General features: G+C 36.1%; 1 protein-coding gene across 5 annotated transcripts in view; it reads right to left on the reverse strand.

The window, feature by feature from the left end:
* Positions 1–27,142, reverse strand: part of LOC141411498 (ankyrin repeat domain-containing protein 26-like) — a 77,378-nt gene that overhangs the window by 40,401 nt on the left and 9,835 nt on the right. For all 5 annotated transcript variants that reach the window (XM_074043679.1, XM_074043675.1, XM_074043677.1 and 2 more), the window contains 7 exons: positions 24,612–24,742; positions 21,620–21,690; positions 21,112–21,190; positions 18,585–18,694; positions 16,707–16,836; positions 9,967–10,181; positions 7,892–8,096 (listed from right to left, as the gene is read on the reverse strand). In XM_074043679.1, coding sequence (XP_073899780.1) covers positions 7,892–8,096; positions 9,967–10,181; positions 16,707–16,836; positions 18,585–18,694; positions 21,112–21,190; positions 21,620–21,690; positions 24,612–24,638 — 837 coding nt within the window. In that variant the 5' untranslated portion in view covers positions 24,639–24,742. The remainder of the gene's footprint in view (positions 1–7,891; positions 8,097–9,966; positions 10,182–16,706; positions 16,837–18,584; positions 18,695–21,111; positions 21,191–21,619; positions 21,691–24,611; positions 24,743–27,142) is intronic.

Below are 27,142 nucleotides of genomic sequence, written 5' to 3' on the forward strand. Positions count from 1 at the left end.
TTGAATGACACCATAGATCAAATGAAATTAACAAATGTCTACAGAGTATTCCATCCAGCAACAGGACAATATACATTCTTCTCAGCAGCCCATGGAACTTTCTCCAAAAGAGACCATATCTTAGGGCACAAAGCAAGTGTCAATAAATAGAAGAAAATTGAAATGATCCCCTGTATACTGTTTGACAACAATGCAATAAAACTAAAACTCAAAACCAAAAGAAGAAGCAGAAAATACTCAAACAACTGGAGACTAAACACCTTGCTCAATGATCATTGGTTCATAGAAAAAATAAGGGGGGAAGTTAAAAATTTCCTGGCATTTAATTAAAATGAAAACACAACCAATCAGCACCTATAGAACACGGGAAAGGCAGGCCTAAGAGGAAAGTTTATAGTCACGGATGCATATGTTAAAAACACAGAAAGATCTCAAATAAATGACCTAATGCTGCATCTTAAACTCCTAGAAAAACAAGAACATGCTAAATCCAAAATAAGCAGAGGAAGAGAAATAAAACATAAGGGCCTAAATCAATGGAATGGAGACCAAAAAAAAAAAAAAAGAAAACAAAGAATCAAGGAAACAAAAAACTGGTTCTTTGAAAAACTAAAACTAGATTGACAAACCCCTGGCAGATCTAATTAAAATGAGGAGGGAAAAGACCCAAATTAATAAAATTTGAAATGAAAAGGGGGAAATAATAAACATCAAGGAAATCCGGGGTATAACCATGGAATACTTTGAAACGTATATTCAAATATATTGGAAAATTTTTAAAAAAGCACAAGTGTCCAGACACACAAGAGCATCCAAAATTGAACCAATAGGATATTAATCACCTGAGCAGATCTATAACTTGCAATGAAATTGAAGCAGCAATAAAGAGTCTCCCAAAAAGAAAAGTCTAGGACCTGACAGATTCTGTGCTGAATACTACCAGACCTTTAAGGAACTAATACTGTACTCCTCAAACTTTTCCATGAAATAGAAAGGAATGGATACTGCCAAGCTCATTCTATGAATCCAGTATTGCACTCATCCCCAAACTGGACAAGGACACAACAAAAATGAGAATTGCATGCCAATCGCTTTAATGAACATAGATGCAAAAAAACCCAAATAAAATAATGGCAAGCTGAATTCAACAGCTTAATGAAAATATCTTACATCATGACCTAGCTGGCTTCATCCCAGGGATGCAGGGATGTTCAACATATCTAAATAATTAAATGGAATATAGCACATTAACACAACAAAAGACTAAAACAACTTGATCATCTCAATACATACAGAAAAAGCCATAGATAAAATTCAACATTCTTTCATGAGAAAAGCTCTGATGAAACTAGGACTAGAAAGAATGTATCTCAACATAATAAAGGCTACATACGACAAGCCTATAGCCAACGCCATACTAAATGGGAAAAAAACTGAAACTATTTCCTCTAAAGTCAGGAACAAGACAAGAGTGTCCACTCTCTCCATACCTATTCAACATAGTCTTGGAAATCCTAGCCAGAGCAATTCGATGGTTAGTAGAAATAAAAGAAACATGAATATGTAAGGAAGAAGTAGAACTACCCTTATTTGTAGGTGACATGTTCTTATATGTCAAAGACCCGAAAAATGCTACCAAAAAACTCATAGACACCATAAACAGCTTCAGCAAAGTAGCAAGATGCAAAATCAATCTACAAAATAAGTAGCCTTACTATACACCAACAATGAACACTTGAGAAAGAATATAGGAAAACAATTCCATTTGTAAAAGCCTAAAAAAAAATCAAATACTGAGGAATAAACTTAAAAAATAATGTGAAAGATCTCTACAAGGAAAACTACAAACCATGGAAGGAAGAAATCGAAGCAGACTACAGAAGATGGAAAGCTCTCCCATGCTCATGGGTTGATCAAATCAACACAGTGAAAATGGCTGTATTAACAAAACCTATCTACACGTTCAATGTAATTCCCATCAAAATTCTAAGGAAATTCATGACAGAGATTGAAAAATCAGCCATAAAGTTCATTTGGAAACACAAGACCTTGAATAGCTTAGGCAATATTGAGCAAAAAAAGCAACACTGGAGGTATCATTACCTGACCTGAAACTATATTACAGAGCAATACCAATAAAAACATCATTGTACTGGCAAAAAAAACAAGATATGAAGTCCAGTGGAATAGAACAGAAGACCCAGACATGAATTGATGCAGCTACACCCTGGTTATTTTTGACAAAGTTACCAAAAGCATACAATGGAGAAAAGACAGCCTTTTCAACAAATGGTATTAGCAAAATTGGTTATCTGCCTGAAGAAAACTGAAACTAGATCCATGCCTATCACCCTGTACTAATATCAAAGTGGATTAAATGCCTTAATAGAAGACCTGAAAATTTGAAAATAGTGCAGGAAAGAGCAGGGAATACACTGGATGAAAAAGGCACAGGCAATGATTTCCTCATTAGTACTCAAAAAGCTCAACAACTAGGAGAAAGGATTGACAAATGGGATGACATGAAATTAAAAACCTCTGCATATCAAAAGTAATGGCTTCTAAATTGAAGAGGCTGCCCACAGAATGGGAAAAAAACTCCCAGCTATACCTCAGACAAGGGACTGATAACCAGAATATACTGGGAGTGCAAAAACTAAACTCCCCCAAAATCAATGACTCAATGAAGAAACGGGCAAATAAACTGAACAGAGCCTTTTTCAAAGGAAGAAGGCCAAATGGCTAAAAGCCACATGAAAAAATGCTCATCATCCCTGGGCATAAAGGAAATGCAAATCATAACCACGTTAAGATTCCATCTCACTCCTATTAGAATAACAACCATCAAGAACACAAACAACAACATATGTTGTTGAGGATGTGGGGAAAAAGGAACCCTCAATACACTGCTGATGAGAATGTAAATTAGTACAACCATTAGGGAAAACAGTATGGAGATTCCTCAAAAAACTAAAAAAAGAACTGCCATGTGATCTAGCAATACACTCCTAAGGATATACCTGAAGGAATGTGAGTGAAGTTACAACTCACATTCACACCTACACACCCATGTTTTTTTACAGCATTATTCACAATAGCAAAGCTATGGGAAACAGCCAAAATATCCCAATACTGATGAACAGATTAAGATCATATGGTATTTATATACAATGGAATTTTATTCAGCCACAAAGAAGAATGCAATTTTGTCATTAACAGGTAAATGGATGGAGCTAGAGAACATCATGTTAAATGAAGTTAGCCAGGCTCAGAAAGCCAAAGACTGCATGTTTTCTTTCATATGTGGAATATAGACCTAATACAAATACAGCAATATTATGAAAAACAAGTCAAACACATGAGAGGGTAGGTTAAAAGAAGGAGGTTAAGATGAATATTGTTGATATACTCTCTATACAAGAATGAATATAGAATTTTTAAACTGGTGGAAACCACCAGAAGAAAAGGGGCTAAGGTAGAATGAAGAAAAAGAGGAGATGAACCAATTGGGGTTATAATACATATATACCTGGAAACATCACAAGAAAAGTTCCTGTGTAGCTACCTTTATCTTAAACAATAAAAAATGTCATTTTTCTCTTTGTTTCTTTTTTCTTCCATAAAATCAGAGGACAGGAGGGTGGAACAGGTCCTGCCCAGGGAGGGGGGATTGGTGCCACTGGGAGTAGGGAGGTGGCAGTATATAAATGTAAATTGATACCTGTTTGAAACTATTCCAGGAGAGGGGGAGGGGATAAAGAAAAGCCATGGAGGGGGTGAATTCAAGTAGATATATTTGATACCTACATAGCACAACAATAAAAAAATCTGATTTTTCAATTCTGTAATTCAAGCAATACTTTTCAGTTCATCAAGGACAGTTCAAAAGTCCTTACCATAATGGTTTCAACTCAGATTGAATAAAGCACCATACCAAACCTCAGCAACATTTCTTAGTAACAGTGACTCTTCAGATAGTGTCAAACATTTTGTGTTAATTCTTACTGGTGTTTATTTGACTGTAGAGATTTTTCTAACATTGTGGGTGTAAGTGGACCCTTATCCTAGGTTGCTGACCTGTATATTTTATTTTGTTTTGTATTATAAAGCTAGACTTTTCAATGAGGGGATTATTAATGGCTCTCGTTTTGTGAATAATTTCAGTTTCTACAGAGATTTTATCTTATGGAAATCTTGTTTTAAAATTTCCTTCAGATGTATACTCAACTACATTGGATGGTGTCTTAATCCAGATTCACCTCAAAATTTTGCACATCAAATATTTTAACTCAGGTAATCTCTGCCATTGGGGTCCATAATATGAGCACCTCATGCATGAGTTAGGTTGAGTTGGCTAAAATCAATCTCACATTAAATTTTTGACTCACATTGTAAATGCCAAAGTGGCTAACATTTCTATGCCACAATCTTGATTTATTTCTTTGGGAATGTACAGAGAATCATTCTGATTTTTGAATAATATTCACAGGTTTGTAGTCTATTATTTTTAAATTTTTTGATGTCTTAATACATTTCTGCATGACACTTAGGTAAAATGCTGCACCCTGGTACTCTCATTTACAGAAAACTCATGCAATATTGCCATGTGATGGTACAAAAAATATGCTAGGAAAATGGAAATAATCTATAAGAAATTAAGAAAAATGATCTTCGTGTTTTTTCAGCATAAGAAGCTCCTGTCTGCATGAACATTCTTCCTCTACTGAGAGACCTATCTCATTAATGGACCTGAATGGACACTAGCTATGATGATGTAAAGAAACCAGCTAGCGGGAGCAACTACCAAATTCATTGATATTATTAATTCTGCTATCTTTTCTATAAAGTCTGGAAAACTTACACTATTACTTGCAAGTATTATCAATATGAATACAACAAATATTTTTATCAGTGAAACATTTTATATTACTAAAATGTTCTTACATTTTACTATGACAGAAAGAAAGAATTTTGAATTTTTCAATTCCAGTTGGTTGAAAGCCATCTCACATTAAATTTTTTTGTAGTACTAGCACTTGAACTCAGGGGCTTATGCCTTGAGCCATTCCACCAGCCCTTTTATATGGAGGGGTTTTTTTTGAGATAGGGTCTCGCAAACTATTTGCTCAGGTTGACTTTGAACCATGATCCTCCTGAGTAGCTAGGATTACAAATGTTAGCCACCAGCACTTGGCTCACATTAAATTTTTGATTTCACATACATTTCAAAGTGGCTAAAAATTCTAAACATATTTCTAATTAATTTCCTTGGTAATCTATAGAATTCCCATAGTTTTTGAATAAATGTAATGCATTTGGGGGTCCTATTACAATTTAAAATTTTTGATAACGTCTCTTATGTAAGAAGATACTTAAAAATGCTAGTAAGACAGAATCTCAAATAGGAATGACCCAAAATGTCAAAACCTTGTAAATAAATGAGACGGATAAAAAAATTCAGTTTTAGTGCTAGTTTTGACATTTTACTTTCTGAAAGCATTGCTAAAAATCTTTGAAAGTCTGTTGTTCTGTAATGCTTCACACAACAACAACATTTCTGTAACTTCAGACAGAATTATGACATATCTTGGGCTATTATTTCTCTAGTAGAAACAGTAAAATGCTACTGCTCCTTGAAGGAAGCTTCTTCCTTCACTCTAAGAATTTTGTGAATGATGACGGTGTAAGAACTGTTTGAAGGCATTCTGCAGTGATTATGTAGATAATGTCTCCTGAGGAGTGCTTTTTTGTCTCTTAAATAGTTCAGGACTATTTGGCTAATGAATGCCCTATAAGGAAACCATGTGCACCAGTGAGCTACTAGATTAAATGCAAAATAAGTTATTCTTCAATTTATTTATGAGTGTTAGGAGTATGCATCCTTTTTTCCCTTTCTCCTCAAATTAGGGAAAAATGGTTCTCTGCACCCCCAATCTTCCTTCGCATCATTTCTGGATTGACATACTCAATTACCATTCTTTGGTAAAACGACATTTTTTCCTGATTCTTCTGGTAAGAACTAAGGGGAACATTCTCTTTCTGTGTCTTGCTTAATGAATTACAGAAGTATTTGGTGTTCATCCTTTCTTCAGAGTAGACCAAATTAATAGCTCTGAAACATTCAGACCTTGATCCTCTCATTTTTGTTCAGAAAAATATGAACATATGATAAACAATTTCTTTTAAAAATCAGTTGCCTAGGATTTAAAAAAAATTATTATTCATATGTGCATACAAGGCTTGGGTCATTTCTCCCCCCTTGCCCCCACCCCCTCCCTTACCACCCACTCTGCCCCCTCCTTCTCCCCCCCACCCCCTCAATACCCAGCAGAAACTATTTTGCCCTTATTTCTAATTTTGTTGAAGAGAGAGTATAAGCAAGAATAGGAAGGAACAAGGGTTTTTGCTGGTTGAGATAAGGATAGCTATACAGGGAGTTGACTCACATTAATTTCCTGTGCGTGTGTGTTAGCTTCTAAGCTGCCTAGGATTAATTAATGTATTTAACTAGTCATTTAACATGTTCCATTTTTAAGCTATTTGAGTGAACTGCTCTCTAAAACACCTAGATTTAGTATTTGATGCTCAGTAAAAATAAGGCTCAGGCCTGCTTAGACAAACGCCAATACTACTTTTCTGTGCATTAAGTTTATCATGAAAATATCATCAAAGATATAGCCCCATATACACAGATTGAAGTATATACTTTAATCACAACAACACACAATGAAAAACTGTTGTGATTTGTTTATATTTGGTTAAAAACGTAGACTGTAATTCTTTATGTATCACAAGATGGGACATTTTGCACTATCTCATCGTGTGTCAAACATACTTGAATAATTTTTTTCTATCCCACTCTACAATTGATTAGTTTGTCACTTTGTGAGCTCCTTTTATATCACCAGACATGGATTCTTGTTACTAAGGGAGTTACATGATTGGATGGGAATTTTCCTAAGTCATATCCATGAGAAATCTGGACAGTGTTCAGTTTGGAGGAGATTCTGGACAGTGTACAACTGCGTTTTTATAGTAGTTGCTATTTAAAGGCCCTCGATTTCACCAGCTGTCATCAGTCACTCAAATGAAGGCAAGATAGACATAAGTGAACTGCATTTTAAAAATTCAAAATTTTCTTAATTCTTTCAAAGCTATAAACATAAATGACGAAAACTCAGATAAATACGTCACATATAAAGTACTAATAAGGACATGATCTTGTTTAATAAAATTGGAAGAATTTTAACATAAAAACTAGTAAATCTTTCTTAGTGTGACAGAACTATTTAATTCAGTTTTCTTTATGTTTTAAACATCCATGTGTGGTTAAGTGTTTGGATATCACCCATACACTTATGATGGAGGGGGGATGCTAATATGAGATCTTGTATAACTTAAAATTTGCTATGAAGCACAAGCAAGCTAAAATGGTTTAGAAGTCAAAGACTTTCAAAGTATACCTTCAGTTACACATGGTTATTCTCATGTCTCTGAAATATGAATGGGCCTTCTTAAATGAAGTTAAAATGTGTAAGTTTTGTTACATTTATTGAACCAAGATGAGATTTTTTCTTGAAAGGAGAGTGAAGAGTATTTATCAAAATTGCAAACTATATGCCTCCTTTCTTTAAAAATTTTTATTAGGACGTATTTGTTATATAAGGGGAGATTCATAGTGACAATTTCAATTAGACTTATATTGTGCATTAGTTACATTGCCACCCTTGTCTCTCCTCCTCAACCCCTCCCCACCCCACTTAAAGCAACTGCAAGAGACTTCTTAGTTCTGTTTCACATAAGTAAAATGAAAAACCCCACAGTTCATCAATTCAAAACAAGTATTATATCAGAAAGTCAAACTCAAAGCAAAAATGATAATACAACTAACCCTGCTCAGGTGGTCTTCCATGCACTCATTAAAAGATTGCTGGTTTGAGGCAGGAGCTTCTAGGTTTTCCCCCAAGCTACTATGTAGATTCCTGTCACAAGGGTGAGCAGAGACAGGCTTTGTATGTAGAGTATTTGTTACATATCTCTTCGGCTGTATGTCTGTGACATGTGTCACATTGGCCTCCTCTAGCCTCTCCTTAGTCCTGTGAAGATTGGAGAAAACAAATGCTGAATATTTTGGTTTTCCCTACATGATTCCTTAGTGAAATGAGTTTTAAAAATCACAATAAGAGTAAATGGATTTTCCTATTAAATAGTGTACTTACACTGAAAATGTGCCAGAGCATAGCTACTATATAAAACTAAAGGCTTGAAATTGTGATAAAGAAGTACATATAATTCCAAACTAAGAAGTAATTGAAACAAAGAGAGAAATGGCTCTCAATGTGTAGCTTAACAGTGAAAACCACAGCCATCTGGAAGGGAGCTACTTATAAGATTCTTGAGCATGCCTTTAGAAATAGTTATATTTAAAGGGTACTCTGAGAGATGATGGATATGTTAGTTTTCTTGATTATAGTAGCCATTTGGTGATATATATGTATATTTTTAAATATTCTATAAATATATCTATGTAACAAAGAAATTTAAACCTGGGAATAATTTTATTTAGTAAAGCAGCTTAAGAATTTTTAAAAAGTTCCTCAAAAACTTTCCTTTCACCATGTATACATTCTATTGGAAGATTAAGAACTTGACACTGAGGACTAATACACAGCAATGATCTCTGGGAAGAACAAGTTAGCTGAGTTTGTGATAAGAAAACTAGAACAGCTCTTGAGGCAATTAGCTCATTCCATCCTCCCCAAAGCCTCAGACGTGGGAGTTGTGATTCTCTCTGCCACACTCCCCCTCACACTAACCAAGGAGATACTTCTGACTATTTTGCTAATTTAATTTACTGCATCCCTACATTAATAGCACCCACTGCCTTTATATAGAGCAGAAAAATGGCAAAGACATTTTTATCTCCAGGCACCCTCCAGTGGTAACACCAAATCAAACAAAAGAAGGGAAATTTCCAAGTGCCAGAAGTGTCCTTGAGCTCTTTGATTAGTACTACTTGACCCCTTTAATTTAGGGCATGATCTTCTAAAATTATTATTTTATAATAATTTAACTGTCAAATTGGAAAGACTTGCTGGGCAACGGTGACTCATGCCTGTAATACTAGGGACTTAGGAGGCAGAGATCACTGTTCCAGGCCAGCCCTGGCAAGTAGTTAAGGGGCTGGTGTGTTGAAGCTAATGTGGCTAGTTTTCTGGGATTTACTCTATGTCTGAAATTTACCTTGAATTCCCTACTCTGGGAGCTACAAGCAGCTTTCTGCAAGCTCAAAAGTGTCACAGACCTCCAGCGAGGCTCTGCAAGTTTTCCTGTGACTGTGACCACATTCTGTAGGGGGTTGTGGGAAAACTCTGTAACCAACTTGTTTCTCTGAACTGACTTGTCTTTGTGACCACCTGTGAGTCATGTACTGCAACCCCCTCCCCCCCGGTTACGTAAAGGACCTGGGGAGTATATAACTCATCTCCTGACACTGATCGGAGCTCAGGGCTTTGAGAATTTACCTCTCCTGAGTCTGCTAGCATAATAAAATCCCTGCTTCCTGCAAAGTGGTCTCAGTGACTTTTGTTTCCCTAGCTGTTTCCCACAACAGGGGGAGTGGCTCTCAAGGCATCGGTAGTGGTTCAAGCCCCAGTACCACAAAATAAAATAAAAAAGAAAGAAAGAAAGTCTTAAAATACTTAGCAGAAATTCTAAGGGATCTGGTAATATTTATGATAATAATAAAGGCTAAAATGCCATCTAAAACCAAAAAAGTACTATAAATAATCCTTGACTAACATTTTTAAAGTAAGTTAATTTATAAGCATTGTTTTCCAAAGTTAAAATATTTAGTTAGCTTTTACATCCTATAAATCTCATGAAATCATTTCACTAAAAGTTATGCTTTACAAATAAAAATTCTTGACCTAAAATTATTTTTCATGATTTCTTGTTTTGACTTACTTGTTTAATTGATGGCATAATGTGATTCTGTCTCTTAATTCTTGTAGATAGGTATGCTTTTGTTTTTGCAACAGTATTTTGTTTGAATCCAATTGAGTTTTGGCTACTGTGATTGCAGATTGAATATTTTTAATTCTGTCTTCCATACATCTTTTTCCAGGAACAGTATGACTTTCTCTTAATTTCTCAAAATCTTCATGAGTTTCTGCTTGTGTCTAAAACAAATTACAAGAGTATGGTTTTAACTCATCTAAAAGCAAACCATGATTAGTTTTGAGTCAGTGCTTACAGAGAAATTTTACATATGTGAAAAAGATTCTGAAGTTCAAAATATTTATTGTCAACATAAACTGTATCTAACCTAAATAATGAAAACATCTAATTCATTCTTCATGTGTGGGGTGGAAGGTTCCCTGGGATTGAAACCAGGACCTGTCACAGGCTAGGCAAACCTGAGTCAGGCTAGTAAGAAGGCAAGAGGAAATTCCTCCTTCACACAGTCCAATAAAGCAATGGGGATGTGCAAACAGAACCAAAATTGGACATTTCTTTAATATCTCTGAGAGAAAAACACTTAACAGCCTCCATTAAGATAAAAATAACCCAGCAAGGTCATGGGAAATCACAAAGTGTTTATTGAGTTATCCACCACAGGATGTGTCAACATCAGCATCCTTAAACAACAGATTCAAAAAGACAGGAAGGAAAACCACATCCTGCACATAGGGTGGACTCAATGATACTTTGTAGACCCATCCTAGCCCATCTTAAAAAGACCATCCCAAATTTTTCCTTCAATGCAGTATACAAAACACCCCACTAACAAAGCTTGGGGCTTTTTGGTTTCTGAACCATCTAGCTGGAGCCTACTGCTTTTCTCTTGCAATGCTTTGTTTAAAACTCTTATCTATGGTTATGTCAATGATGAATGGTATTCAGAAACCACTGATCAATAACAAGCCCTCCACCACTGAGCTAAATCCTTAGCTCTGAATTATCCTTGTTATTACTCGTGTAAATTGATGATTCTGTTGGAGCCAGTTTGGCCATTTTTCTGGGATTTACTGTATGTCTGGAATATACCTTGGTTTCCCCACTCTGAGTCTGCAAGCACCTTTATGCTAGCTCTGCAATATTGCACACCCCCAGCTAGCCCTGCAAGATTTCCTGTACCTCTACCCATATTCTATAAGGGGGGCAGGGCCAAATTCTGTAGCCAACTTGTTTTCCTGTAACTGACCCATATACTGCTAAAAAAAAAAAACCTGGTTACATAACCCTCCCAGAGAGAATATAACCCATCTCCTGACACTGATTGGGGCTCAGGGCTTTGAGGTCTTACCTCCCCTGAGTCTGCTAGCATAATAAAATTCCTGCTTCCTACAAAATGGTCTCAGTGACTTTGTTTCCCTAGCCATTACCCACAACAATTCAAAGAATAGTAGAATCAATTTAAAATTTTTAATATTGAACAATGTGACTGAAGAACAACTTAAGAGTGTGGTATATATTGAACCTGGTAAAGAAAGAATCCCTAAGACTTTCCAAGTGCCTGTTAGTAGAAGCCTGGTGGACTTTAAATAGATTGACAGGAAGGGCTTAAACACCTGTGAAAATACTGTCAATGAAGTATAGAAGGAAGGGTAATTTAGACATAGAAGCTGGAAGTAAAATTGACATAACAGATGAACTAAAGTTGTAGCCAGTAGGAGGACCAGAAGAAAAACAGACAGGACTCTTTTCTGATAAAGTAGCAGGGAGGAAGGGATGGCATAGCAGAGAGATAAAACCCAAAGAATCCAAACATGAAGACTGTCACATAGCACTGGAGGCACTTAGCACTAGGGTGAAGTAGACTATAGAATTGCATATTAGCATATATGGGTTAAGCCTTGTTTTTTTCCCCCTCTATAACCTGCTTGCAAGGGTATATAAGGTGAAACCCCTTTGTTCTCAGAGCTCAGCCTTTGGACACGAGTCCACTGAGTCTCTGCTAGCACAATAAAGCATTGCTTCCATGCCTCACTGTCCCGTGTTTCTGCTTGAGTTTCCAACTGTAGTAGGGAGGAGGTCCAGAGGAGAAACAGACAGGCCTGTGTTCTGAAAAAGTAGCAGAGGGTAAGGGATGGCATGGTAGAGGCATAAAATCTAAAGAATCCAAATATGAAAAGGCCACAGAGCACTAGAGGTAGAGGCACACTTAGCACTAGAGTGAAGTTTCCTATAGAATTACATGCAGCCATATAGGAGTTAAACCTTGTTTTTATTTTATTTTATTTTATTGCCCCTGTAACCTGCTTGCAAGGGTATATAAGGTGAGACCCCTTTGTTCTTGGTGCTCAGGCTTTGGATACTGCATCTGTGCCAGCACAGTAAATTGGTGTTGCTTTGCCTCAGAGTCCCATGTCTCTGATTGAGTTTCCCATAACATTTCTTGGGGACTAACTGCTGGGATTGTGGAGAGACTGTGTTTTTTTTTCACCTCCCATGTCATGAGGGTGCATCCCCCAGACTTCCAGGAATAGTGATAGTTCCAATGGATAGCTTGATCTGGAGTGGAGACTCATCCTCCTGGTGAGTTGAGATAAGGGCCCTAAACTCACAATGGAACCTGGTGATGTGCAGGAACCAGCAAGGGGAGTGCCACCCATCAGCCTGGTAAGAACCCTTGTTCAAATTAAAGCCTGCCTGAGAAGGCAGAAGGGGAGTCTGATCAACTCCCAGTCAGTGAGACACCCTAGTAACTGCCTTTGGGGATGAAACCATGTCTCTCAGGTTCAGGGATCAGGGTGGAAGTACTGTGCTGTGTGAGAGTATGAGAAAGTGGGAGCCTGAGATGCAGCCCAGCTGCCAAGGGAGTGTGAAGTCCCAATCCGCCTGTCCATGGTGAACTCATATGGTCAAGAGTGAGCCATAAAAGGGCCTCTGCTCTGGGGTTTATACTGATTCACTACAGCCAAGACATATGTAAATTCTTGTGAGGGGAGCAGCCTGAAAAGGATGAATTGAATGAGGACTCTGTGTAGGTACAGTTCCTGGCTGGGCAGTTGTGTCCAGGTCACCATTCAGGGGTGCAATTGTTCTCCTTTGTGTGTTAGAGTTCCTTACCTCTCCTCCAAAGCCCCTCCCCGTCTGTGTCTGTCTTGCCCTCTGGTAATGGGAGGAGGTGGGTGGAAATCAGAGTAAAATCATTCCCTTGTAGTGTATGGTTAAAAACTTGAAAAAGGGATTTAATGGAGAATATGGAGTTAAGTTAACTACTAACAAGCTTAAGGTCCTTTGTGAAGTAGATTTGCCTGCTCTTGGTATAGGGTGGCTCCCAAAGGGGTCATTAGATAAAACTGTGGTTAATTAAATTCATAGGGTAATTGTGGGAAGGCCAGAGCACCTAGGTCAGTTTCCCTATATAGACTGCTAGCAAGATGCTGTCCTCAGCTGGCCCAGGTGGGTAAGGCCCTGTCCGTAAGAGGCCTGTGGAATTATGGTAACTAGGGTGGGCACAAAGGTATTTGTCAATCGGGATTAGGAGGCTAAGTGGGAGACTGACAAGAAGATGAAAAGGAAAGTAAAACTTCTTGAAGCAGCCCTTGGTGGACAGTCAGGTGGGCCCCAGCAAGCTAATTCAGGCAAAGGCAATCCCTGAGGATGATGACAAATTCCCTAGGACACCCCCTCTCTAGGGAGGAACTAGGGAGAAATCAATATGCTTATTGCTGTTAGAAAGTGCATGTGAAGAATGAATGTCCCCAACAGGCCAGGGACTCCCAGAAGGCCCTCCAGACCAGAGGCAGAGGTCAGGTTGATGAAGGAAAAATTTAGCCCAACCACAGGGAAGCCAGTCCATGGGAGGAAAACACTGTCAGTCTGACAGGCCTGGAAGGGTAAGTGGAGGACTAGGACAGACCAGGCTCCATTCTAGTGGGCCCCCAGGAGCCTATGGTCTGAATGAAAATAGGTGTCCATCCCATTGATCTCATGGTGGACATGGTGCAGAGCATTCAGCTGTGACCCAAACAGTGGGTCCTTTTTCCAATAAGAACACAGCTATTACAGTGGCTACAGGGGACCACATCTGATGCCCCTTATTAATGGTGAGACAATGCAATCATGGATGTCATGAAGTAAGGCATGAATTCCTCTATCTCCCTGATTGTCCTGTGGTCCTGATGGGCAGGGATTTTTATGCAAATTGTGAGCCCAGATAACTTTGAATTCAGATGGCACAGCAGTCTTTAAGTTGAGAGGACCTGAGGCAAAGACTCTAACCCTCATGGTTGCACAAGAAGAGGAATGACAGCTCTATCCCCGCAAAGGCAGGCCTCATGAGGTTCCTGAGCTTCCCTTCAAGATTCTAGGTGTATAAGATGAAGATAACCTTCCAGGTCTGGCCAGAACTGTGACCCCAGTTGTGGTGGAACTAAAGCCAGGACTCACCCCCATCAGCCAGAAACAGTACTTTGTTCCTCACAAGGCACAGGTGGGAATTCAAAAACATTTTGACAGACTCTTAAAATATGGAATCCTCCGACCTTGTCAGTCATCCTGGAACACTTCCTTATTACCAGTCCAAAAACCAGGACTGAGGATTTTAGGCTACTTCAGGATCTCTGGGCAGTAAATTCAGCAACTGTCACTTTGCACCCTGTACTCCCAAATCCATGCATGCTTTTAGTCCTTGTCCCAGCTGAGGCATAGATTTTAAACTGCCTATATTTTAAAGATGCGTTCTTCTGCATCTGCCTGGCCCCACAGAGCTAGACTGTTTTTGCTTTCCAAGGGAAATCCCAACAATGGGAAAAAGGAGCAACTAACCTGGAAACACATTACACAGCACAAGAACAGACTTGGTTTAAGACTGAGGAGGGAAATTTTCTATCAAACTGATAATGGAAGTTTGTTGATGGCCACATTGCCATACCTGAGTCACTGGCCCATACATATGTCAAGCAATTCAACCAAGGAACTCATTCAGAGTGAATAGCCCTTGAGACCACCCCGGCCTGCATTTTTATGTACCAAGATCTCCAGCATAAGTAAGGCACTATGTGAGAGATGTAACCAACATGCCCAAAATAACCCCAGACAAGGGCTAAAAGTGCCTCCCCAGAGGCAGAGTGTTGGTTGACCTCCACTTGAAAACTTGACCATGGAATTCACTGAAATGCCATGAGCTCAAAGATGCAAATATCTGTTGGTGTTTGTTTGTACCTTCTCGGGATGGGTGGAAGTCTTCCCCACAGGGACTGAAAAGGCCCAGGAGGTGTCCAGATGTCTGTTAAAGGACATTATTTCTCAGTTTGGAATATCTGTGTCTGTTGGACCGGATAATGGACCAGCCTTTGTGGTAGGGGTGTTATAGCTAATGTCTAAGGTCTTAAGAATCACCTGGAAGTTGCACACAGCCTACTGCCCCCAGATTTCAGGAATATTGCAGTGCATGAATAGAACCCTAACATCACAGTTAGGACAAAGCTAAGATTTATAAAGGCTTCTTACAGTAAAGACTACAAATATAACCCAATTAACATATAGAAATTATATAGACATTTCTTTAAAGAGTATTTTTTAATATCTAGTAATCACATGAAAAGAGATGTTCTCAATTCCATCACATTAGTCGTCAGGGAAATGCAAATGAAAATCATCATAAGGCACCACTTCAAATCACTAGAATGAATCTTTTAATCAAATGATGGAAAACAAGTGCTGCCAAAGGCATGGAGAAATTAAAACTCTCAAACTATGTTGGTGGAATGAAACATGGTGCAGCTACTTTCAAAAACAGAGATCACTGGCAGACACTCAAAAGTTTATGCACTGAGTTATTACTTGACTCAGAAATTGCACTCATGAGTATACAACCAAGATAAATAAAAACTTGTTCAAAACAGAAAATTGTATATGCATGTGCATCTCAACATTATTAATTAGAGCCCAAAGTGGAAACAACCCAAAGGTCTATAAACAGATGAGAGGATAAATAAAATGAATGGTAAATCCATATAATATAATATTAGTTAGCAATAAGATAACTAATCTTATCCCCTGCTACAATGGGGATAAACCTTGAAAAGACTATGCTAAAAAGACAGTCACAAAAGAAGAAGCTAGACTATGTATTATATGATTCTATTCATATGAAAGGTCCAGAAGAGAAAAACCTGCAGAGACAAAGCAGATGGGGGTTCTCTAAGACAGCTGAAAAATGGAATGAGAGATGACTAAAATGTATGGGGAATTTAGATTTTTTTCTTCACAGAGTTTGCTATATATCCTAGGTTTGCCTGAAACTCAGAATCCACATGCTTCAGCATCCACCATCATGCCCACCTGGGTTTCTTTTTAGGGTGATAAAAGTGTTCTACAATTGAGGCTAAGATTCTATAACTATGTGAATATACTAAAGCCACTGAATCATATCATTAAAATGCTGAATGTGAAAACACGTTAACTAGATCTGAGGAAATTTTGTACCAAAATAGTGACTTGGTATTTATAATTTTGGGTCACGTATGGATGTGTTTCTGGATGATAAGTTATTAGCTAGGGTTCAAATACAATAAAATAAACATTATGCTATTTTTCTCATTATGCTTTTTAAAAGAAAAAATGGAATCTTTTCCCCTGATATCAAATCTGTAAAAATTTAATAAATAATCTTCATCATTTGCACAAAGCATGGAGTGATTTATATTTCCCAGGATTAAGTGATTTTTGCTCCCAAAACTGATTAAAATTACCTTTTGTCTTAGCATGTTACTCTGAAGATCTGCTTTAAATTGATGGTTCTTTAAATCTTTATGAAAACTGATTTCTCCATTTTCATGTTTATTTAATGTCATTTCAGGAGTTTTTGAGAATTTCTTGAATCTGCAAGAATGTACAAATGGGGTGAGTCAAGTTTATAGAACAAATATTTAATGATTTTTACTACATGTTTTTTATATAAATGAAATATCTATAAACTATTATCTTTAATTTCTTTCAAAGTAACTTTATTTGAAAGCATACTAACAAAATTAGAATCTCAGATAAGTAATATGAAGAGTATTTTGTGATATGTATGGCAGGTAAAGAGTTACTATGATAACCATATATGGATTTTCATAATTATTAATATCCACTTTAGTGTGACCATATACAATATTAACTTATCATGATATATTACCTATAGTCTAGAGTTCAGTAGCTAAGGTGAAGTTTCCTTATTTATGAATATTTTCAAAAGCTATGACTAGACACTTCATTATCAGTTGATCAAGTTGCATAAGAAAAAGAAGCACACAAACACATCCTGGAGTACTGGGGAAAGCTCAGTGGTATATGGCATACTTAGAATGTCTGTAGTTCTGAGCTTAATCTCACCACAAAATAACAAATCAAAACATCAATAAGTTCATTCAGAATAAAAAAGAGACAGGGAAAAATCTCTTAGAAGGTCATGTGGAGTGGGAAACACATAACTTTAGAACAAAGGAAATCAACAGAGACCAAATGAATATAGATTTAAAGACTGCTAAAGAAAGAAAGCTAGAGATCTTTGCTAGCATGATGTTCACAAAATGAGAGAGATACAAAACTGTACAGAAAGGGAATTAAAGGATAGAAAATATTGATTAGAACCAGAGAACAAAACCAAAAAAATAGAAAAGCAGCTATGTGTGGTTTGGATTATAAATAATCTGGAAAACATTCTGTTTTTCTATGTACTGCTGGACATATAGTTGTTAGCTTCATTCTTCAACTCTAAGTCATTCATATTTTTGTACGTATGAGATATATGTACAGTCAGCCCTCATCTGTTAATGCAACTGTGGATGCAAAATACTTAGAGAAAACAGCTTTATCTGTACTGAACCTATTCATACCTCATTCCTCAACATTATTGCCTAAACAATACAGTACAGGATTTATTTGCATAACATTTACATTTTATTAGGCATTAAAAGTAATCTGCAGAGAATTTAAAGTATAAAGGTAGATGGGAATATATGCAAGTACACAATTTTATACAAAGGACTTCAATTTAAGTGGAGTATGAAAAACGCAGGGTGTCCCAGAACCAAACCCTGAACATAACATAAAGGATGACTGGATATTATCTGTGCCTATACACATTTTAATAGAAACCTAAATTTTATAATATGTATACTTCAAGTACATATGGAAGATGCCCATGGAAAATGAGTATATCTCTATGACATATTTTATAACTGCAAAAAAATCATGGTAGAAAGAACATATAAGAAAAATCAGGATCATATTTGACATTTTAAAAGAATGTCACAGACAGGACTTTAAATATTGGCATGTTTGAATGCTAAAAGAAGTACTCTAAAAAGGAAACACAACAAAATATGCTCAGAAAAACATTTTCAGATAGATCAAAAAGAGTACACCTAACTTTCTATGCCAAAAACATTCTGTTTGAAATCATTAGTGAATTAATGTAATATTTTGGCATTCAAAAAGTTTCAAATTGTTTTGTGAGTTTATGAAGCAAATATTAAAATAATTTTATAATTATGAAAATGTAGATATATAATGAACTTGTATTTAAAAAATTATCCTTATTCAACATTGGGCAGATGAAAAGATTTAAAATATTAAATTCTTACCTAGATATCTCTTTTTCTAATTCAGAATTTTTCTTCTTTTCTTTCTCCAAGGAATATTCCAGTTGTACTTTTAGTAAAGCAAGGCTTTGTTTTTCCTTATAATATTCAATCTTGGGAAAAAATTATAAAAAATTCATTTTAAAATCTAGAAACTAACTTTTCTTTCTTAAAAGTATGATTTCTCATAATTCTGTGAGTTTTGTGTGTTTATATTTATAAATCTGTCATCAAAACTAGTTACTTTTCTTAATATGCCACAAATTGATTTACATGTTCATCACTATCATTTCTGAAATTCACATGGCTATAATTTAATTGTTAGAAATACTTATACATAATTGCTATTGAAAAAGTTAGAGTGATTATATTTACATTTCATTTTCAAAACCCAACATTTTTATTGTATTTTACTGACATAACTTTGGGCACAATTTGAACTGAATTCCACTAAATTTTTGATCCTCAAATTACTTTGAGATGAGAAAAATATTCTCATCTTTTGTAAGCATTTTCCCTTAAGATTCACTTTTTCCTTTGCCATTCACCATCATTCTCTAAAATTTAAGACTTCTCCAATAGTGCCCAAAACATATGATGAACTAATAACAACCTCTTCAACAAATGCTACTGGGAAAATGGATACTTACACACAGAAACCTGGATAGTTGCACACAGAAAACATAAACGAGATCCATGTATTTCACTCTGAACAAGCATCCACTCAACATGTGATAAGGACCTTAATATGAGAATTGAAATTCTGAAGCTAGTGTAGAAAAGAAGAGGGAATGCACTAGAAGAAATACGCATAGGAAATAACTTCCTGAATAATACTCCAATGGCTCATCAACTAAAAGAAAGGATGGCCAAATGAGATTGCATGAAACTAAAAAGCTTATATCCAGAAAAACAAATAGTCACTACACTGAAGGGGTAGCACACACAGTGGGAGAAAATCTTTACCAGGTATACATCTGACAAGGGATTGCTAACCAGAATCTACAGAGAGCTCAAAAAACTAAATTCCCAAAGAATCAGTGACTAATCAAGAAACTGGCAACTGAACAGAGCTTTTTCAAAGGAGAAATCCAAATGGCAAAAAAAAAAAAAAAAACCACAAGAAAAGCTCAACATCTGTAGCCATGAAGGAACTGCAAATCAAACCACTTTACTCCTGTTAGAATGGCTATTGTCAAGAACACACACAACAATAAATGTTGGTAAGGATGTGAGAAGAAAGAACTCCTATAGGGAATGTAAATTTGTACAATCACTATGAAAAACAGTACACACACTCTTCATAAAATTAAAAACAGACTTCTGTATGATCCAGCAATACCACTGCTAGGGTATTATATCCTTACCTGTGAGTACGGTTATAGTAAAGACACTTGCACATCCATGTTTATTGCAGCATTATTCACAATAGTCAAACAATGGAAACAGGCAAGATGCCCCACAACTGATGAAAATGCAGTATTTATATAAAATGGAATTTTATTTAGTCATAAAAGAGAATGAAATTTTGTCATTTGCAGGTAAATGGATGGAACTGAAGAATACATACACACATGCACGCAGAGCTTGTATTCAAAAGTGGGACTGGTCGAGGAGATGAAGGGAGGAGAAGAAAGACAGGAAGTTACTGAATGATAATGAAATACATCATATCTGTGTAGGTACAAGACACAAGGAAACACTGAAAATGTTGAACAACACATGAAAGGGGCAAAAGGGTGAGGAAGTGCAGTGGAGGGGGTTAGATTGACTTAAGCACAATACATTTACAGATCAAATACCAAGGCAAAAATCCCACTGGATGATGAACAGACACCTAAACAATGAAGGACAAGAATTGTCACACTTAAGCAAGGGCACTAATTGGAGGAGGATAGTAAATGAAGAAAGTAAAGAAGGTGAATGTGGTTAATGTGATTCCTATGCAAGAATAAATATGGAACATTCAAACCTGTTGAAATTACCATAAGAAGAGGACTATGGTAGAGAGGAGAAAAATAGAGTGGATGAATCAATTCATGTTATTATACATCTATATATGGAAAAGTCACAATGAAACTCCCTGTCTGGCTATGCTAAACAAACAAAAATACTTTAAAAAAATGGAGAACAGGAAAATAAAACAGATCCTGTCTGAGGGTTGGTACCTGCAAGTGGGGGGAGTATATAAGGAAAGGGTGTAGCAGGATGAATATGGTGGAAATATGTACTCATGTATGAAAATGCAAGAATGAGACTTGTTGAAACTATTCCAGGAATGGGAGGAGGGGGGAGAATGATGCAGGAGTAAATTCAACTATGATGTACTGTAAGAAATGTGATAAATGTCACAATGTATCCACAGTACAATAATAATATAATAAAAATATGAATACCATTTTTACTAATGAGATTTCCCATATTGCCTAAAATATTCCTGTATACTACCACTAGAAAAAGAAAGGTTCCATGTGACAGAATTTAGTGAGCAACTAAACAAATTTATAGTTTTTAGCAATTTTTCACTTACTTTATTATTCTGAAGCTCTTCAATAACATTTGATCTCTTTTTTATTTTAGCTTGTAACTTGGAATTTTGAAGTTCAAGTCTACAAGGCATAATTAAAAATAATTATTCTCACAGACTAAATTTTAAAATATCACATAATTTTGAATAATCTTCTAAATGAATGATTACATGAATTCTGAAATATTGGAAGAGTAAATGATTTGGTAACCAAACCATATTTTTGAGCAGTGTTTTGTGGGAAATTATGGGTAATATGAAAAATTGTACATTTATCTTTCCAATTTTGTGTTGTTGTGGACCAAGGACCCAGTACCTCACTCATGCAAAGTACACACTGTGTCATTGAGTTATTTTTCAAACCCTAATTTACAAATTTCAAGTAACTTAAAACAGAAATTTTTCTCTGACTTAGCACAAATGTACTTATTATCAAAAATGATGTAACTCTTATTTGACACACTTTGCTTAATAATCACTTGAATTATTTTTATGTTGCTTGAAATCATACATTTTAAGGTCATCTTTCATCTTCTCTGCAATTTGTACAGTCTTTATATACTGCTCTTTTGTTTCTTGCAACTAAAGGAGAGAATAGAAAAAGGTTACTAGCATTCTGGTACAGTCTTGTCCATCAACTCTTCATGTGTTGAAATACTGGAACACAATCAGACCCCTTCCAATCCACGTGCCATTTATGGCCACCTGTGGGCTACAACTGCAGAGTTAATTGAATTGTTGCAACAGGGATCTCATGCCCCATACAGTCAAAATAATTCTATCTGGCCCTTTACAGAAAAGTTTACTAACCCTATTCTAGGATTGAAATTTATTATTCTAATTTTTAAATTTCATTTGATCCATCTCTCAAATTGACACAGTTGGTAAATTGGGGAAAAAGAAGAAATTCCTCTTACAGCAAGCATTTTTATGTGTCAAAGCACCAACTCATTGTCTGTAATTTGAAAGTTTCAATATACAAATTTCCAGATCTATGCCAGTGAGGAAAAACATTAACATGATACTTTCTGTAACAATTAGACATTTCACTGAAGAGTGTGAGAGATAATAACTACATAGATCACACAATGACTCATACTGAATTCCAGTTCCACTAATTATTATGCATGTTTTATGGAGTGAGTTTAACTTTTGGGTCTCAGTTTTTTCATCTGTAAAATGAAAATTGTAACAGTAGATCCCTCAGTAGACTACTGGGAAGAAAAAACTAGTGAATCTATATAAAGAGTATGAGGCAAATGGTGAATATGTATCTTTACATAGCTATATCTACCAATCTATAATTAGTGCAATATCTATTTCTATCTATCTATAATTAGTATAATGTGTTTTATATTCTAATATAATTTGATCTTTAAGGCAGATAGCATGCTAGAGGAAGAGACCTTCTTTAAAAGGTTCACTGAATCATTCTTCCCACAGTAGAAAGTGACCACAAATGAAACATGAGTCCCAGTATTTTAAGAAAATTTTACCAATCCCACTAGAAACTGTACTTTTATCCACTTAAAATCACTTATAGATTTCTTAGTTTCAGTATTACTCAGTGGAAAATGACCACATAGCACAGTGCAAATGATACTTCTGGAGTAAGCCATACAAAGCTGACATGACAAGCATAGGCCGGCTAAAGCCACTGATCTGAAAATCTTGGATGCTACTCTGAAATCCAGGTTCCCAATGCAATTTATTCACAGCAATTGTTCATGACAGAGTGCTTTAATGAGCACCCTGATGAACAGTTGAAGTTAGGTGGTAAGATATATCAGAAAAGCTAGAGCCAGAACTTGTCTGTTGGTCAAGTGCTATAAATCTACAAATCCCAGTTCTGATTACATAAGGAAGGAAGGCAAACCTACATTTTTCCTAGCAAGAAAAATGTGAACATTTGAAAGGATTGTATTCTTTTATTAGTTTAAGTGCTTTTAATTTATATTTAATTACTTAAATATATTTACAATAGAAGACTTTTTATGCCAATATCTCAAAGAAGAAATAATAGGTATGGTATAAAGTAACAGCTTCATTTATTGGTATGGTATATTGTAATAAATATTAAGCAAAAGTGTTTTTAATTTATTCAAGGACAGGTGATGTGGATCAAGGGTATTATTCATCTTCTTAGATAAATTTAAACTTAGATAAGCTTATCTCTCATACTAAGGTCAATATAAAATTAAGACCTAAATTATTCTGCACATACAAGTGCTAAAAAGAATAATATCAATGAGGATATTACAACTAGGAACAAATTTGGAGCCAATTCAGAATAAAAGAGGTGAAAATGAATAAGCACTGAAGGACAAAAGGTTAGCATGAGTATAGGCAAGAAGGTGGTACAACCAGTCCAAATAACTCAGAGGATAAGTCCAGTGGCAGTGAGATAAAAGCATTCTTCATAGCAACATTATTAGTGATAACCAAGAAGTGTAATCAACCTAGGATCTATCAAATTATGAAACTATATGACTCTACACTTATGACATGTCCAGAGTAGGAAATTTTTGAGACAAAAGTCAATTGGTGATTTTCTAGAACTGGATAAGATGGAGGAAATGGATGACAGCTAAGGGACTCCGGGTATCTTCTTAAGACAAGTAAATGTTCTAGAATTGACTGTGTGATGTTTATGCAGCTCTGTGACAAGACTATGAGAGAGAGCATTTTACACTTTAAGTGAGTGAACTATGTGGTATATTCATTATCCCTCAACTGGCAGAATATATATACTTTCTTAATTCTGTATTAAAGATATCAATATTATACATGATCTCAATATTTCTGGCTTTCATAGGAAAGTTATCTTGAAAGGCGTGAACTAAATAGACCCAGGGCTGAGAATATGTCCCTGAGTCGGAGCACTTGCTCAGTATATTATGGCATGCCATTATTTTCAAAGGTCTTTGCTCTGAAATATGGGATTACTTCAAGCATATTGGGTGTTTTTCCTCTCAAAATTGGGAAGTATGACTTACTCCAGGAGTATCATTTGCATTGTGCTATGTGATCATTTTCCACTGACTAATACTGAAACCAAGAAAAATAGTGTCTCCACTTCTAAAATAGGGTCTCTTCTTTCTTACACAGTAGTATAGGTAATAAATAAACCTACATATTAACATATAAGGGGGTGAAATCACTGACAAAATCTAGAGCCTGTATGGCAGTAGCAAGGGTTTAATGATCATGGATGAACCATCAATTTCATGTAAAATGCTAAAATCCTTCTCTCTGGATGAGGCCATTGTGAATGCCATCACTAAACTGCTGCAGACTAATGGAGATGAATTAGCCAAATTCCCTTATTCAATGGGCTACAAAAGCCATCACTACCTCTAATTATGTATATTTCAAATATGCACATTGTGTATATGGTTTAAAATATTGTATACTTTCATGATGCATGGAGTTGGTTTTAAAATCTGAACACATACAAAAACAAATACATATGCACAATATTTGAAAATGACTGAAGAAAATACCTTAGCACTCATTTTCTGTTGCTCCATTCTTATCCTCTTTTGTTTTAGGAGGTGATTTGCAAGAATATCATCTTGTAATTTTCTGTGTTTCTTTGCTTGAGAAATTTGCCTCTGGATTTCATTTCATTTTTCTAAAGTATAGAGGTATACTACATTAAATTTTTTGACTCATAATATTGGCATGGAAAAAAACAGTCTAAAATCCTAACTACTAACAGAAATTTAAAAACATAAAAACAAACCATCAAAAGTAAGTCCCTATTAAAGAAAAAAGGCCCTTATTTCCACCCAAATGATAATTACCTGAATGAAAGCTAAATTTTTCAAAGAGCAAAACCAGTTTTCTCTTTTTATTTTTTATTTATTTACTTATTTATTTATTTTTATTTTATTATTCATATGTGCATACAAGGCTTGGGTCTGTTTAGACTCCACACAGCATACCATGAAGTCTCTTATCATGCATGCATCTTTATTTGCCCCTCTAGCCATTAGCATTTGTTTACCTAAGCATTTGCTTACCAGGTTCTCTCAAATTTGTGGGCAATGCCATGTAGATTTATGTATAGGGAAGTTAATTCCAAATCTTTCATGAAAAACCCCCAGGAGCTATGCCTCTGCCTATGTGTGAGTTTCCTGTGGACATTCATGATCAGGTTACATAGCTGGTGGCCACATGGTGCTGAAAGGTACACTTGATCGAGAGAGCGTGTATGGAGTCCTCTACGCCAATGCTTTGGGTTTCCATACATACGTGCTTCTGTTTCTTCTAGTTTGTTTGCTTTAACAAGAGGAAAGTTCGATGTCTTCTTATAATGTGCACAGGACATCCCTATTCACCTCATTATTTATACACATTTTAACAGAGCACAGCTAAGCAACTTCCAAGGAGTGGTGTTGCAAATTTATCTGCGACCTCAGATCAAAGAGGAAGAGATATGTCAAATGGACAAGTGGAAGGTAAGAGCTAAGATTTTATTCTCAGAGAGTCCTTTGAAAGAAAGTTTGCTTAAGAATTGAGGACTCGTTTGTTCCACTTTTCAAAGAAAAGCATATACTAAGTGTATATTATCAGCAAGTGAGCTGAATGTGTGGTAACTTGTGTATCTGATGGAGTTTCTGCAACGTCTAATGGACAGGTATCAAAGAAAGGGTTTCATTTCATGGGATTTCAACTCCTGGCTATTATTAGAAAACAAGTAAGAAGAGGGAAAGGACAGAAGGCAGGAAAGAAAAGTAGAGAGTCCTGGAAAGTATAAGAAGGAAAATGAGGCTGGTGATGTTTAAACTGCCATGGGAAAATAAGGAGTGCCTTCATTAAAGGAAGAGTAGGGCATTAAAATTCTGAGAAGTGTACAAAGCAGTATTTCAGAACTACAACTCTTATTCCCAGGCTTCTCGTCTGTATGAATTATGAATTGAAGTACCTCATGAGGCAGAGCTGCGTTTTACTTTCGAGAAATCAATATGAATGTGTATGTTCAGCCTTCCATCTCTATACATTAATGTTCCCCTTCATAGCAGAGTATTATATAGGCCAGAATTGGCAAGAATAAAAAATAGGATTAGTGTGCAGAGACCAGGAAAGAAAAGTCAAATTAAATGACCATTAGAAAGCTTGTGACATTTAGGTCCTTTCCATTTGGGTGCCATGGTAGGGAGGAATTACTGACTTGGTGCCACCAATGGAAGATAATGTAAAGAGATGTGAAAGCAGACTTTCTACTGAAGGGCGCTTCTCAATTCTTGATGAACCACGTACTGGAGACTATGATAAAACCCACGTTCTGATGCCGAATCTCTTGAGACTCTGCGTGCTTATTTCATTCTATGGGGACACAGAATCTGCTGGTCCCGACGCACACTTAGTAGCCTGGGTATAGGTTTTCCCTTACAGAAATATATACAAAGTGACATTGGATGATCACTCTTCTTTTCCTGTTATTTCTGCCATGTGGCTGTCTTATACCCACAAATGAACAAAAAATAAGAAGTTAAACATCCACCCTAAACAACAACAAAAAACACATAAATCAATAAACCAGTCATGTCCATGGTTTGTCTTGGGGATAATGACCACCTACTGTGCAAGAAAGTGTGGTCAACCTCACCACATTCCTGTAATCAAATGTATATCTCTGTGTTTTCAGAACGTCCTGAGATGCATCCTCCCTCAAAGGTAATAACTTGAATGTGCTGACCTTATCTTTAAGATGTTTCACATTCTTAATGTAGTACAGTATGGAATATCATCCAATAACCACTACATATCTTGTTTCATACCCCATCTAGCCTATCACTGTAAAGAAACACTGTGTATCAACTAAGGCATCAGCGAGGAAGGTTTTGCACACATTCCAATCAGGTAAACGTTCCATTAAAAATTCCTCGTAACAGAAGCGGAGTAACATAGAAGAGAGGCTTGAGGCTTGTAGTCTTCTCATTGCTACCTGTTTTTATCCCTAACTTGCTGTAAGGAGTTGCGATGAGCAATGCATATCTGAAGGCTGTCATTGATGTTTAAGGAAAAG

This window comes from Castor canadensis, chromosome 10 (assembly GCF_047511655.1).
Source record: "Castor canadensis chromosome 10, mCasCan1.hap1v2, whole genome shotgun sequence".
Taxonomy (NCBI): Eukaryota; Metazoa; Chordata; class Mammalia; order Rodentia; family Castoridae; genus Castor; species Castor canadensis.